The following is a 16,285-nucleotide window of genomic DNA, read 5'->3' as shown; positions in this document are numbered from 1 at the left end:
TCTAACCGTGTAAAGTGAGTCTTTTGTCTCATTAACTTGTGAGTGAGCTAGTGAGTGAGTCAAAAGCACGGGGATGACAAGCTACGCCATCTTTGTCACATCTTTTCTGAATCACCAATACGAGTGCACTGCGAATGCAACAAAAACAATTGCGAGGGTGAAAATGATATAAAACGAACAAAGGCATTGACAGTAATGCTGTCCAATGAGCAGCTCGAAGTAGCTCGAAGTTGTTCCCGTCCTTCTCGTTCTTTTTTGTTAACAAATGGGCATGAGAGGGATGGGACGAACTTCGAGCTACTTCGAGCTGCTCATTGGACAGCACTAGTATCTTGTGAAACTAGCATTCTAAATAATTGAGCAAATAAGTTGAACATTCTTAAGTTTGAAGCATGGAATCAAGTATAAAATTGTTTTAATTGATATTTCGTTAATTTTTTCTCTATTTTCTCATGATTGTATCATGTTGCATTATTGAGTGGTATGGGCGTTTTGCATCATATTCCCCTGTAAAAACGTAAACATTCAAAATTCACGCACATACTATTGCAAAATAAATCAGTATTGGGGTCATTTGACACTGGGGGATAAATTTATCCTCCAAAAAAGAACGAACAGGCAAACCTGTCAAAATCCATAGTAAAAAAAATTGGATGTCGCTCCTCTGGTCAAAAGCGCGTGATAGTAAACAAGTAAACAAAAGAAAATAAAAATAAACAACCACACGCGGACGGAAATTGATTACAGTTTCGATGTGATGTGAATTCCTATTTCATTGGTAAGTTGCTTTTCCTGCGTTTGCTAAAAAACACGATATATTATTTATTGTAAACTCTTCAAGGAGTGTGACAATTCAGTTTCAAAATTAAAATGGACCAAGTAGGGGTAGCGCCTTCTTCGATTTCCCCATCAGCGCCCACTAAACTTCCGCAGAAGCGGTTCTATCGGCAACGAGCGCACTCGAATCCGATCGCGGACCATACCTTTGATTAGTAAGTATTACAATAATTACAATTCGTTGTAGGCAAATAATTTCCGACATTGCTCTTGGCACAGTCAAGACCTCCTTACCCTTACCCTGTCGGGGTTTTCTATAACTAATCATGCTCAAATTTGGCCTAAACATTCTTTGTATATCAAAGAATATAATGGCCAAATTTCATAAAATTTGGTCAACAAAAACCCCCCCTGAACATAACAGAACAAAACCTGCCAAAGCCGTCATTGCCCCTATACACTTAAAGTAATTCTATAGCTTTAGCAAGCTGCATCCCCAATTCTCGAGTGTGCCTGAAGATCTAGTAATGTTTTAGCAACCATGTAAAATCTACCGTTGGTTTTAAACATTACATATTAGCAGTAATCACAAAGAGTAATGGAAATTTGTTGCGCTGGGACCCTGGACCAGAATGTATGTTGCCGATTAAATTATTTTTAAATAGCAAAAAGGAATGTATGATTTTATTATACCTAATTCTCTTGTCGATCGAAAAACAAAATACAGGTTATTCAAGTCATAGTCTATTATACTAAGTTTAGGTTTGGCAAGTGAATTGAAGAAGTTGCTTGACTTGAACGTGAATTGAACTCTGCCAAAAGCATTAGCGTTATTGCATATGATTCGATTTTGACTATTGTGCTTACTATCAATATTACAACATGTTATCATTCATTCGACAGTCCAGCCCATCCAGATGATTACGACTGGTCTCAGCACTATCCCACAATAGGAGATCGCTTGGTGGAATTCGCTGACATCGGCTGCGGTTACGGTGGATTCTTGGTGACACTGGGGGAAATGTATCCTGAAAAAATTGCAGTTGGGATGGAAATACGAGTGAAAGTGTCCGACTACGTAATGGACCGGGTGCTGGCTTTGCGGAAGCTGAACGAAGGCCAATACCAAAACATTGCCTGCATCCGCACGAACGCGATGAAGTATCTGACCAATTTTTTCCGCAAGGGACAGTTGGAGAAAATGTTTTTCCTGTATCCGGATCCACACTTCAAAAAAGCCAAGCACAAATGGAGGATCATCAATTCGGCACTTCTCAGTGAGTACAGTTATGTATTGCGACAAGGAGGTTTGATTTATACAATCACAGATGTGAAAGATTTGCACGAATGGATGTGCAAGCATATCGAGCAGCATCCGGCTTTCGTACGATTAACGGATGACGAAGTGAAAGGAGATGTACTGTCGGAAAAGTTGTTGGACAGTAGCGAAGAAGGCAAAAAGGTTACCCGTAACAAAGGCGATAAATTTGTTGCAATTTTTAGGAAAATTTGAATACTATGATGAGCAGACACATAAATTGTAATTGATGGATCCGAAACTCCCAAGACCAGGGGTGGAGTTCTCCTCATAGAACACGAAAGTATAAGCTATTCAGATTGAGTTGGCAGTTTGTAAAGCAAGTTGATATCGATATTCCCCTTAATAGTCTATTCAGACAACAAGCTTTATCATTCAACAATTAGTTTGCGACCGTTGAATTCAATTTTAGTTTGCTGGTTCAGGGTGTCTACTACCTGGCAAAACCTGGAATTATCAGGGAATTTCTCCCAATCTGGAAAATACCTGGAATCAGGCTTGTAAAATGTCATCTGCATGTCATTTGACTAATTTGTTCATAACTTTCTTCAGAAGCCAAATTTATTTCATAATTTTAGATGTACTCATAACGCTTGAGTAGGGCTATATTTTTGTCCAAGGGTACATTGCCCTAAATATAACATATGAGGCTGGATAGTGAAAACTCTCCAAAATGTCACGTGTCATTTGAATGACATTTTGCCTCCCACGCCTCAGATTACATATTTACAGCAATGTCTTATTAGACAAAGTTGTAGGCACATTTAAGCGCTATAAGTTCGTCATACCTCAGGAATGATGGCTACCTTCAGAAAAAAGTTCTGGGAAAATTATACAAACGAATGCAAATGACATTTTACAACACTGCCTGGAATTATCAGAGAATTCCTGACATAATCAGGGAAATTTCAATACCAGGTGATCACGAGTAAATTTTTTTTCAAAAGATGAAAAAAAATCATTAAAAATGTTTTAATAAATATACCAATCAAATCTATTGAAAATGTAGGTAGTGAAAGATAATGAATCGTTGTTCCGCAAAAAACGTTTTGCCATCTTCGAAAGAATTCCTGGAGAATTTCCGAAGCTATTTTTGGTGAAATCTAGGAATTTATTCGGGAAATCAATCAGGGATTTCTTTGTAAATTCTTTTGAGTATTCCCTCGGAAATTCTTTAGGAATATATTAAAAAATACTAAATTAGTTAGAATTTTTCAAAGCAAATGGTCCCGCTCCCTATTTTCTTTTTTGAATTAATTAATTTGCTGCTAAATGTTGTGATACGCGCAGTATGGAGAAAAGATAATGACGTGTGGTACAGTTAACCGATTAACTCGGAATGGAAGTTTATTTAATTATATTGTTGTGATCTACAGTAATTGTGTGGATGTGTGTGAAACAAAGAGTGCAAAGAGAATAAATGATACACTGAAGTAAATATAATGCTGTCTTTGTTGTAATTGAAATGACAAGAGTCTAACACTCCTCCTCAACGAAGACGGTATTGGCAATGGATCTGATGCCTATCGCATTCCGGTGTTTCTCTAACTTGATGCGCTCCAAAGGTTTGGTCATCATATCCGCTTCCATATCGAATGTAGGAATGTACTTCAAATCGATGACTTCACGTTTCTGCAGATCTTTAGCGAAGGCATGTTTGGTATCGATATGTTTCGATCGCTTCCCAATGCGGTCTGACTCCACCAGTTTGATACAAGACTGGTTGTCTTCCCACACAGGGATCGGCGTAAGCTGCTTCTCGTTGATGTCCTTCAAGAGCTTCAGATGCCACAAAAGTTCCTGACATCCTTTCGCTAGAGCAATAAATTCCGCTTCTGTCGACGATAGCGCAACGCATGATTGCTTATGCGTACCCCAATTCACCAATCCGCCGCCGTACTTGATGAGGAAACCGGAGTTCGATTTTCTGTCTCCTTCGTTGCTTGCCCAGTCGGCGTCGACGTAACATTCAAGACCTCCGCTTCCTCCGCCTAGGTGCAACCGGAGATCCTTCGTTCCTTTAAGGTATCTTAAAACGCGTTTGGCTTCGGTCCAATCGCGGTTGGTTGGCTTTGTCACTTTGCGACCCAGTAGTGACGTGCTGACGCAAATATCCGGACGCGTATTGACCGCGACATACAACAAACTACCAACCAAGCTACGGTAGGAAGTATTGTTAGGTAGCTCCTCCTCCTCCTTTTGTTTCACGTAAGCCGGGTCAAGGGGGATTTTGGAATCTTTCGCATCCTCGTGTCCGAATCTAGTTACGAGCTTCTCGATATACTTCTGCTGATTGAGTGTGTAGTGATCTCCGACTTTCTCCACGTGAATGCCGAGAAACTGCCGCAACTCGCCAAGACTGGATAGCTTAAACTGCTTCTGAAGTACGCTGCAGATCTCCTGAAACTCACGCTCTGAATGACAAAACACGACGATGTCATCGACATAGATTAAAATGAACGTTAACTTTCCGTTCCGTTGACGAACATATAGGCAAGAATCTGCATCGGCTGCTCGAAACTGCATCTGTTGAAGCACGCTGTCTATCTTCTCATTCCAAACTCGAGCCGACTGTTTGAGGCCATATATGCTTCGCCTGAGGCGGCACACCTGCCCGTTGTCCACAGCGAATCCCGGTGGCTGCTTCATATATATGTCCTCTTTAAGCTCGGCATACAAGTACGCTGTTTTTATGTCGAGATGTTTAACCAGCATACCTTCTCTGCTCGCTATCGTTAGCATCGTTCGTAGCGTCGATTGCTTGACAACGGGAGCGAACACCTCGTCGAAATCACTGCCGTATTGTTGCGAGAACCCCTGTGCAACGAGCCTCGCCTTATACCGCACGGGTTGTCCGGTTTCGTTTTCCTTTTTCTTGTAGGTCCATCTACATCCTATAGCCTTCTTACCCGGAGGAAGTCGGACTAGATCCCACGTTTGATGCTCGTTGAGAGAAGCCATTTCCTGTTCCATCGCTGCTTGCCAGGCTGACTTGTCGTGACTATTCACCGCTTCGTTATAACTTCTGGGTTCGTCGATGCTGTGGAACGTTGCACCCATTAGGTCAGCGTATCTCGCTGGTGGTTTCCCCTTAGTGGAACGTTCGGAACATCTTGTTGGTTGATCCACTTCTTCTCCCAGCGTAAGATCATCGTCGCTGAATCCATGGAAACTGTCGTCTGACCCTTCCGTCGTATATTCAATGGCCTCTATATCGGCATCGTCTGCAACGATGGGCGTTTTTGGTAGATTTCGCTGGTGGAACTCGAATTCGACAGTGTCGCCTTCCTCATTGCTCGGTGTATTTTCCGGACCACTGGCTACGGGTATTTCTTCTACGAATCTTGCATCGCGACTTATGATGATTTTCCTCGTTGATCGGTCTAGGAACCTGTAGGCCTTATGTTCTGCAGAATAGCCTACGAACGTTAGCTTTTGAGCTGTTACACTGAGCTTCTTTCGTTTTTGTTTCGGTGTGTGAACCCACGCGGTGCTGCCGAAGATTCGCAAATGACTCACGTTCGGTTTAACGTTGAACCACAGCTCGTAGGGGGTAACATCCACTGATTTTGTTGGTAGAATATTTTGGAGGTATACCGCCGCATTCAACGCTTCTGCCCAATAGCACTGCGGAAGTTCAGCTTCAAATAACAAACATCGAACCATTTCTACGAGATATCGGTTACGACGTTCAGCCACTCCGTTCTGTTGTGGGCTGTACCCTGCTGTAAACTGAGCAACAATCCCCTGTCGCTTGTAGAGACACCGTAAGCGTTTACTGGAGTACTCTCCTCCTTGATCTGATCGCACAATTTTCGGACAGCGACCGAAGTGGTTCTTCGCGTAGGCTACATACTCTTCCATTTTGTCGGCCACTTCCGACTTCTCCTTGAGCAGGTACACCGTGCAATAACGAGAAAAATCGTCTATAACCGTCATAAAATATCGGTACCCGCTCACCGAAGGGACTTCCACTGGACCACACACATCAGTGTGAACGATATCTAAAGGCGCCACAGTACGCGATTTGGACTCTTTAGGGAATGGGAGACGTGTACTTTTACCCTTGAGGCAGCATTCACACGGTTCATCGACGTCACACTCGACTACCTTAAATCCATTCACTAGGTTGCGCTTTTCCAAAATCTTGATGGCATTCGGCTCCCGATGGCCAAATCTTCTGTGCCAGACGTGCTTGCAGTTGTCATTGTGTTGCCCCTTCACTGTCATAATAACCTCGTCGTGCCGCTTCAACTGGTACAAACCCTGCTTAAGACTGGCCACCGCTACTGTCGTGTCGTCTTTCTTGATTTGGCAACCGCTGGCACTAAAGAACACTGTCGCTTTCTTCTGTATGAGCGCCGACACCGAGAGCAAATTCATCGCCAAGGTAGGGATGTACAGTGCTAAGCTAAGCTGCATCTTCCTGCGCTCACCCTTTTCGTCACAGCACTCGATTTCACCGTAACCTTCGCCTTCCACTTTGGCCACTTTTCCGTCCGCCAGCTTAACACATTTCACATCACTAGGACGCAATTCGGTGAAAAAATCTCGGTCCGCAACCGTGTGACTCGTGGCACCAGAGTCGATAATCCAGCATTTGTCCATACTACCATTCCCGGCAACACAGGTCACGAACGCGAACGAAACACTATCTTCTTTCTTCTTGTTAGGCTGCGACTGGACGTAGCTCCGTTTTCCCGCTTCTCGAATAAACTGCCGGCAAAACTTTTGTTTATGCCCCGGCTGCTTGCAGAAATGACAGATGATCTGCTTCTTCTTTCTACTTTCCTCCTTGACCTTCAGCACTGAATCCGTCTCGGTACCCTGACGCTTAGCAGCTTCGTCCAAAAGTTTCCTTTTTACAAGCTCCAACGTAAGGTCAGCTTCTGCCCGGCTCTCGAGAGCAGTTGTTAAAGCGTCGAATGAGTTGGGAAGACTTCGTAAGATCATTGCGACCGCGAGGTTTTCGGCCAACTCCTGCCCGGCGTTAGCCAATCGAGAAAAATAAATCCTCCATGGAAAACAGGTGTTCCTCCATACTTTCCCCTCCGAATAGCGTTTATCGCAAATGCGTTTTAGAAGGAAACTTTGGAGGTTAGGCTGGTTTTCTCGTGGTGATTTTTAATGCTAGCCAGCTATCTCTTTGCGGTTCTCACGGTTCGAATCAAGCTGTGCTGATTATCATCAATCAGGAGCCCGATGGTTGCTCTCGCCTTTGCGTCACCTGCATCCCAAACAGCAGCCTCTTCGGCATCCGGCTTAACTCCTGGCTCAACATAGCGCCAGAGCTCCTCGCGGATGAGCAGCAGCTCCACTTTAAAACGCCAGCTGGGATAGTTGCTGTTATTTAATTTCTGGATGCTAAAGCGGGATCCGTCCATATTTAGTTGCACTGAGACGATGGTTACCGCGACGAACAGAAAAAAAAACGACGCGAAAAAAATTAAATTTTGCGAATTTCGATTACGAAACGAGCCAAAAAAGATGGCGTTACTTTTATATTTTCTCCGCACGCAGGCCCATAACCTGTTGTGATACGCGCAGTATGGAGAAAAGATAATGACGTGTGGTACAGTTAACCGATTAACTCGGAATGGAAGTTTATTTAATTATATTGTTGTGATCTACAGTAATTGTGTGGATGTGTGTGAAACAAAGAGTGCAAAGAGAATAAATGATACACTGAAGTAAATATAATGCTGTCTTTGTTGTAATTGAAATGACAAGAGTCTAACACTAAAATCTATCCAGTTTTCTGCGAGCGGTAATGGCCGCCAGCTTGCCTGCGGGTTAGTCTCTGATTTGATATTTGTGGAGGTAAACTGCACCCACCGCTCCGAACATTCTGACCAATGTGGCATATAAGAAGGTGCTGATTAAGTGAATTCAAGTCTTCAAAATGATCGAACGGTGGGTGCAGTTGACCTTCACAAATGTCAAATCAGAGACCAACCCGCAAGCAAGCTAGCGGCCATTACCGCTCGCGGAAAACTGGATATATGGCACGTTTGTTTTTACCTGGAAATTAATGTAAAACACCTGGAAATATCAGGGAATTTTGTTTTTACAGATGAGTAGACACCCTGGGTTCCTCCACAGACATCCTCGTCATTAATAATGCCTGCCATGGGTCCCCTAGTGGTGCAAACGGCCGACTTTAAAGCACTGGCGGCGACAGTACTCTGATAATGCTGGGGCAATTTGGCGTTAGTGTGAAGAACTATAATTAGAGGCGTTAAGGTTAAAAGACTATTATTCTTCCATTTACTTCCACTATTCACTTTTTATGTATCAACAACCAGATACGTATTTCGTTTCCTACTTGGAAACTTCTTCAGTGTTTGTTATCGACTCGTGCAAGCGGTTTCAAATATAACAATATTTTATTGCATTTTGTCGTCTGTAAAATAGGGGAACGGTTCGGCACTTTATCTCATAGCTCCCATTTCCATCCCATCAAAAACATAGCAATGAAAAGGTATTTGATTTGTTTTTTATTTTTGTATTTTTTTTCAGCAGTGATCACGCATGCTAGTAAAAAGAAGCGACGAGATTGGTGCTGTATTTTCCTGTTTTGCGATGAGATGGACATTAGACTGGCCCAGGATACAAAAAGTCGTCCGATTCTACGGGGCACCCCCCAGGATTTTGCCTTTGGATAAGAAAATCATTCTCTGAAAATTTCAGGCTTATCGGTTATTGCATAAGCTGGCGCAATTGATTTGAAGTTAATATGAAGGTTTCAGCAGAAATATATGGGAAAATACACCTCTGTTACTATTTCGTACAGGAAATTGGATGGAAAAGCCCGATTGAGCCCAGATTTGCAGGAAATGAAGTTAACATGCCAATGAACAATTCGACATAAAATTCTACTATGATTAAATAAACTTTAAATTAGTTTTTAGCTGATTTATTTGTAGTTTGGTTGAGCACTTTGAAATTCATTAATTGCCTTGAAACCAAGCGCATGCAATCGAAGGTAGCTGCGATATGTGTTGTGGCGCGCGTGCAGTTACTTATGTTTCAGTGCGCGCGAAACCACGCATCGCAGGCATCTTTGATTGCATGCGTATGTTTTCATGGCAATTAATGAATGTCAAAGTACTTAACCCAACTCCAAATAAATCAGCCAAAAACTGATTTAAAGTTTATTTAGTAATAGTAGAATTTTATTTCGAATTGTTTATGGGCATGTTAACTTCATTTCCTGCAAATCTGGGCTCAATCGGGCTCTTCCATCCAATTTCCTGTACGAAATAGTAACAGAGGTGTATTTTCCCCAATATTTCGGCTAAAACCCCCATATTAACTTTAAATCAATTGCGCCAGCTTATGCAATGACCGATCAGGCTGAAATTTTCAGAGAATGATTATCTTATCTTAAGGCAAAATCGTGGAGGGTGCCCCGTAGAATGCGACGACTTTTTTTCTCCCCATACTAGGCTGGGCCACTCTAATGGACATATGTTCAGTGAAATGGAAAACGGAACAGTTCCCCTACAATCACACCTATACAATGCAATCGTCTAACTTATTGAAAAGGTTTCTAGGAAAACTTTGGGATCTGTTTTTCAAAACTTTACAATTCGAACATTGTTTCGTGTATTGCTTTATCATCAAAAATTCCATTCCCTCGGAAATTTCTCCAGTAATTCCTCTGGAATTTACAACAAGAATCTTTTCCACAATTCTAGGATAAAATTTTTAATTTCCTTGAAAGTTTCCGAACGAATTCCTAACGGAATTTACGAAAGAACTCTTGAAGGCATTTCCGACTCCGGAAATTACTTCGGAGAGAAATCCAGAAATTGATTCCTTTGCAAATTCGTCAAGGCATTTGAAAATTCAAAGAAGCAATTCTATGAAAATTATTTTATTATTTTAAAATTAAATTATTTTAGAAATTTCTTTGAAAATTTCTTCGAAAATACATAAGAAAATTCTATTCAAAAGGACGTATGTGATTTTGTAGACAAAGATTCAAACGTCGATTTGTCCAATCTGATGGCATTCCCACGTAAACCATCACCCCAGACCGGTAGGGGGAGCCTTCGGCTACCTGTTAGAGGTGTTGGTTTGCGTGGGAGTGTCATCAGATTGGATAAATCGACGTTTGAATCTTTGTTTGCGAAATCACTTACGTCCTTTTGGGTACTTAACCCGTGAAATACTGAATTTTTTGATTTTTTGGGAGAGTTTCTAACGGACACTTCAAAGAATTTCCAGACAAAATTTCCGAAAGAACTCCTATAAAGTAATTTTCGAATGATTCTTAAAATAATTTCTGAATCAAGTTCTAATTAAATTTCCGCAGAAATTTCGAGAGAAATTTCCGAAGGAATTCTTCTGAGGGAATTTCGGAAGGTGAAACATTTTCTGTGGGTTTTTCCGAAGAATTTTTGGTAGGAATTCCGAGCAAAGTTCCAAAGAAATTTCTAAGAGAATTTTCCAAGAAATTCCCGATTTTTTTTAAGGATTTTTTTATAGGAAGGTTTTTATATAGGATTTTTTAAAGGATCATCTTGACTTACTTATGGATCCTGTACACTTCCGGTGGTGCAAAGGGCCGACTTGAAAGATCTCCATCCTGAGCGTTGCCCGGCTATCGCTTCAACCTGTTGCCAGGTTAGATTTCGGTCGACTTCTTTTATTTCTTTATTGAGGCTTCGCCGCCATGAGCCTCTGGGTCTGCCTCTGCTGCGATGTCCCGCTGGGTTCCAGTCTAATGCTTGTTTACAGATTTCGTTTCCGCCCTTACGTAGAGTGTGGCCGACCCAGCCCCACTTCCGATCCCGAATTTCTGTTGCTATCGGCCTCTGGTGACAACGACGATGGAGCTCGTTGTTTGAGATCCAGTTGTGAGGCCACCAGGCCCGAATTATATACCGCAGGCTTCTGTTAATAAACACCTGCAGCCGTTGAGTGTTCTCCACTGATACACACCATGTTTCGCTAGCGTATAACAGCACAGATTTTACGTTAGAGTTGAAAATTCGTATTTTGGTGCGTTCACTTACCTGCATGTTTTTTCAGATATTTCTTAAACTCGCAAAGGCAGCCCTTGCTTTCTTGATCCGTGCGCCTATGACGATCTTGGTACCGCCGTCTGACGCCATTTGGCTACCAAGATATTGAAAGCTTTCAACATTCTCTGCATGGTTTCAAATTATCTGCAGCTGAACGATCGCCCAGATGTTTGCAAGCTTATACTGCAATGAAGCAACAAAAAAAGTTTACGCTATGTATCCTTTAAAGGTGGCGTAGATTGGAACTATAGAGAAAGAGCGATGATGGAGTCAACATGGCCTGCAGGGTTATTGTTTACAGAATTCGTACACTTTGGAACTAAATACTGGGAGGCCTTGGCCCGATGCCCACGTAGCGTCTTTTCAACGCTGCGTGCACACGGCGTTAAAAGGACGGATGTGTGCATCGGGAAAAAGCGGTAACGCAGCGTCGCCGCACCGATGCACACCTGCGTTTTTTCAACGCCACGTGCACGCAGTGTTGAAAAATCGCTACGTGGGCATCGGCCCCTAATTGCACATAGGCGTATACATTTTTAATCGGAATTCTTGGAGGAATGCACAGAGAAAAGAATTTTCAAAAATCCTTCAGTAGTCCTTCCCGAATCTTTTTCAGGAATTCGTTCGGAAATGCATGAATGAAATTCCAGCGAAATTGCGGGAGCCGAGGGTATGGAATATGTGGTGGTATTGTATTGAAAGTATTGCTAAAGGAATTCCTGAAGGAAATTCTGGAGGAGTTTCTAAACATTCTAAATGATTTCTTAGACAATTTTTTTAAGGAAATTTTCGAAAGTATTAGGTAATCAAATAATTTTTAAAAGCATTTCTAGGGTTTTTGAAGAAAATCCCTGAGAAGAGAAAAGAAATTTTCGATAGAATTCCTGGAGGAATTTTTGAAGGTATGTCAAAAAGAATTTCTGGATAACCAACCAGCTCGATGCTCTCTCTCTATAATTCTATACCAAACACTGGGCCCGGCAATATTTTTTTCTCGACGCTACAGTCCCGCTAACGACGGCGACGATAAGATTGACCGTAGAATATACTGAGATCCATGTTTTTCACTGCATTGACTTTGACATATTTCAACCCTGCATGTTAGAATGTCTAATTTTCGATAAAATTGTATGCACTCATGTAGCATACCATGAGAGAGCTGTGACGATAATGAACCTATTCGTCAATCAGACCGCATCGTGCTTTCGTGCTGTGCGGTTCTTTCTCTCTTTGCGGAAGGAAGTTTTTAATACTACCCGAAGCTATTTTAATTTCAACAGTGCTTCTCAGCGCTATTTGTACCCCCTGATCCCGTTACGATCTTTGCAAGGACCCGTGCCTTCGTTTTACGTTGGACCCGTTTGCGGAAGTAAAATTCCGACAAGCGGTGGTAATCCTGCAGGGACACCGTTCTGGGAAAAAACCTCTTAGAAGGTCACGTCTCTACGCTCAGCAATGAGTATTAACAAAAACAAGAGGAAGGGGAGTCTCTGAATTCTCCACTTCCTTCAAAGAAACAAGGTTTCAAGACCGTCCTGCCTAAGCGCCTAAAAAATAGAAGGAAGCTGGAGACTTCAGATATTCCTAAATCTAATGTTGACATTGTTTCTTCTCCTATCGAACTGAGCAATCAGTTCGATTTGATTAATGATGAAATTGATCAAATCGAATCTACCTTTAGCCCAGGTGATTCGATTCATGCGAAGAAACAAAGGATTCCGCCAATTGTGGTATCTGTTGCCGAGTTTTCTGGCTTTCGGAATGAAATCTTGAGTAACCTTCAGGGGATCAATGTTTCATTTCAGATTGCTAGGAAAGGTGACTGCCGTGTTATGCCGGGATCCTTTGACGATCGCAAACGTCTTCTTCAGTATTTAACTGAGAAGCGCCATAAATTCTTCACATACGACGACAAAACTGAGCGATTGTTCAAAGTCGTCTTGAAAGGTCTCCCCAGTGATGATTAATCCAAGATGAATACACCACTAGGTGTTCCAATCTGCCAAATTCATGATTCAGCCATCTTGGATTTTAGTATGGGAGAGCCTGCCGGTTTGTTGTCGTTTTGTACTGAAAATGAATTTTTCACCCCCGCTTTCTTCTCTCCCATAAACTAGGCAGATTGGAGCACCTACTAGTGTATTCATCTTGGATTAATCACTGGATGAGATTAAAATTGAAATTTCTCGATTACTTGGATTTTCACCAGTCCAAATAATTAAGATGGAAAAGAAATCCCACTTTGGTACTTCCCAGAGGCACATTCCTCAAGAATTTTATTTAGTTCATTTTCACAAAAGTGAACTAAATAATATGAAAAGTTTGGAAAAGGCCTGTATTATGTCCCATGTCCGTGTTACATGGGAACATTTCCGCAGGCCTGGGGGAAATTTTCAAAACCCCACCCAGTGCCGTAAGTGCCAAAAGTGGGGTCATGGAACCAAACATTGTCACATGGATGCTAAATGCATGATTTGTGGCGGAACCTCTCACGCCAAGGACGCATGTCCTGTGAGAGAAAATTCCAATAAATTTAAGTGCGCAAATTGTGGGGGCAATCATAAATCCAATTTCTGGGAATGCCCTTCACGCAAAAAAGTTTTGAATTCCCGTGCAAAATTGATGACGGGAAATTCCAATCGGATCCCAGATTCGACGGGTAGAAATTTTTCAAACGCTCAAATTTCGAAACCGGTTACCGGTCGAGCAATTCATACCCACCACAATTCACAAACAAATTTTGCCGCCCGTCAACGGGTAGCAAGCACTTCAGTAAATTCCAACTTTTCCAATGTACCTACGTATGCAAACATCGCTGCTGGTGAACCAAATTTCTCTTCTCAAAATGAGGTTTATACCCATGTCCCAACGGTAAATAACGGTCATGTTGCCGATTCAGGTAGCATGACTGCTTCCGATTTTGATTTTTTAACTGAACAATTGCATCACATGATTGATGCAATGTTCAAAGCAAATACCATTCCTGAAGCTGTTCAGGTTGGTATAAAGTACACACAAAAAATTGTTATCGGACTCCGTTTCAATGGATCCAAATAATTGTGTGAAAGTTCTAAATTGGAATGCCCGCTCTCTAAGGGTCTGTCTCAATTGGATAATTAAACTGAAATTAAACTCAAAAGTGACATTTCAATAATTATCAAATAACCCTGCTCACAGAGCAAGATTACTTTTGACAGATATCGAATCATTTTCCATCGATGTCCTATTGGAATTGCTGGGTAGCACCAACCATTCTTATGACTGGGTTATTTGCTAATTTTCCAACTGTCACTTTTAAGTTTAATTCTCCAAATGAGACAGAGCCTAAAGGGTAAGGAAGATGAATTATTCAACTTCCTAACAGTTCATAATGTGCATATTGCCATTATAACAGAAACTTATTTAAAACCAGGACTCTCCATTAAAAGAGATCCAAATTATTTTATCTACAGAAATGATCGTCTTGACAGCGCCTGTGGTGGGGTCGCCATTGTCATCAATAGACGTATCAAACATAAATTATTTTCTTCGTTCGAAACCAAAGTTTTTGAAACCTTTGGAGTTTCTGTTGAAACAAATTTTGGACAATTTTCCTTCATTGCAGCCTACTTGCCTTTTCAATGCAATGGGCAGCAAAAGAATTTATTGAAAGCTGATCTTCAAATTCTGACTCGCAACAAATCAAAATTCTTCGTAATTGGTGACTTCAATGCCAAACACCGTTCATGGAATAATGCTCAAAGCAATTCCAACGGCAAAATTTTATTTGAAGATTATTATGCGGGATATTATACTATTCAATATCCCAATGGCCCTACTTGATTTTCTTCCAGTCGAAATCCTTCTACAATTGATTTAGTTTTAACGGATTCAAGTCAGCTGTGTGGCCAATTGGTAACTCATGCTGACTTTGACTCTGATCACCTTCCTGTGACGTTTGAAATCTCACAAGAAGCCATTTATAATCCAATCAGCTCTACTTTTAATTATCATAGAGCTGATTGGGATTTATATAAAACGTATATCGATAGGAATTTTGATGTTGATATTCCTCTCGATACCAAAAGTGATATTGATAATGCTCTCGTATCTTTGACAAATTTGATTGTCGAAGCCAGAGGCATTGCAATTCCGAAATGTGAAGTTAAATTCAACTCCATTATTATTGACGACGATCTTCAGCTACTGATCCGTCTTAAAAATGTGAGAAGAAGGCAATACCAAAGATCTCGCGATCCCGCGTTGAAAGTTATTTGGCGAGATTTGCAAAATGAAATTAAAAAGGCAAAAACGTTTCGCTATTCTGAGAAATACCAACTTTGAGAATAATGTCTCGAAGTTGGATCCCAGTTCGAAACCCTTTTGGAAATTAACAAAAATTCTTAAAAAACCTCAAAAGCCAATTCCAGCGCTTAAAGAAGGAAATAAAATTTTATTAACAAATGGCGAAAAGGCTCAAAAACTTGCTCAGCAGTTCGAGAGTGCCCATAATTTTAGTCTAGGTCTCACTAGTCCAATTGAGGATCAGGTTACACGGAGCTTCGAAGACATTCTCAATCAAGAGAATGTTTTTGACCCTTCGTTGGGAACTAATTTGGATGAAGTGAGATCTATTACTAGAAAATTTAAAAATATGAAAGCCCCGGGTGATGATGGTATTTTCTACATACTTATCAAAAAACTTCCTGAGAGCTCTTTATCCTTTTGGTTAATTTATTTAACAAATGTTTTCAATTGGCATACTTCCCAGATAAATTGAAAAACGCCAAAGTTGTTCCAATTTTGAAGCCGGACAAAATCCAGCTGAGGCTTCTAGTTATCGCCCAATCAGTTTGCTTTCTTCAATAAGCAAACTGTTTGAAAAGATTATTTTAAATAGAATGATGGTTCATATTAATAACAATTCTATTTTTGCTGATGGCAATTTGGTCTTCGCCATGGGCATTAAACCACCCATCAGTTATTAAGAGTTACGAATTTAATTCGACTCAACAAATCTGAAGGTTATTCGACTGGAGTTGCTCTTCTTGATATAGAGAAAGCGTTTGGCATGAAGGTTTGATTGTAAAATTGATGAATTTTAATTTTCCTCTGTACATCATTAAACTGATCCAAAATTATTTATCAGATCGCTCACTGCAGGTAAACTATCAGAATT

The 16,285-nt window shown here is 41.1% G+C and overlaps 1 protein-coding gene across 1 annotated transcript; it reads left to right on the top strand.

The window, feature by feature from the left end:
* The first annotated feature begins 623 nt into the window (after positions 1 to 623).
* On the top strand, positions 624 to 2,315 carry LOC134209447 (tRNA (guanine-N(7)-)-methyltransferase). Its single transcript, XM_062685435.1, has 3 exons — positions 624 to 778; positions 842 to 992; positions 1,681 to 2,315. Exons 2-3 carry the CDS (start codon positions 871 to 873, stop codon positions 2,288 to 2,290), a joined length of 732 nt encoding a protein of 243 aa, XP_062541419.1. The 5' UTR covers positions 624 to 778; positions 842 to 870; the 3' UTR covers positions 2,291 to 2,315.
* Positions 2,316 to 16,285: the final 13,970 nt, after the last annotated feature.

The sequence above is a fragment of the Armigeres subalbatus genome, chromosome 1 (assembly GCF_024139115.2).
Source record: "Armigeres subalbatus isolate Guangzhou_Male chromosome 1, GZ_Asu_2, whole genome shotgun sequence".
NCBI classification, from domain to species: domain Eukaryota; kingdom Metazoa; phylum Arthropoda; class Insecta; order Diptera; family Culicidae; genus Armigeres; species Armigeres subalbatus.
This window is presented reverse-complemented; position numbering and strand designations above follow the sequence as displayed.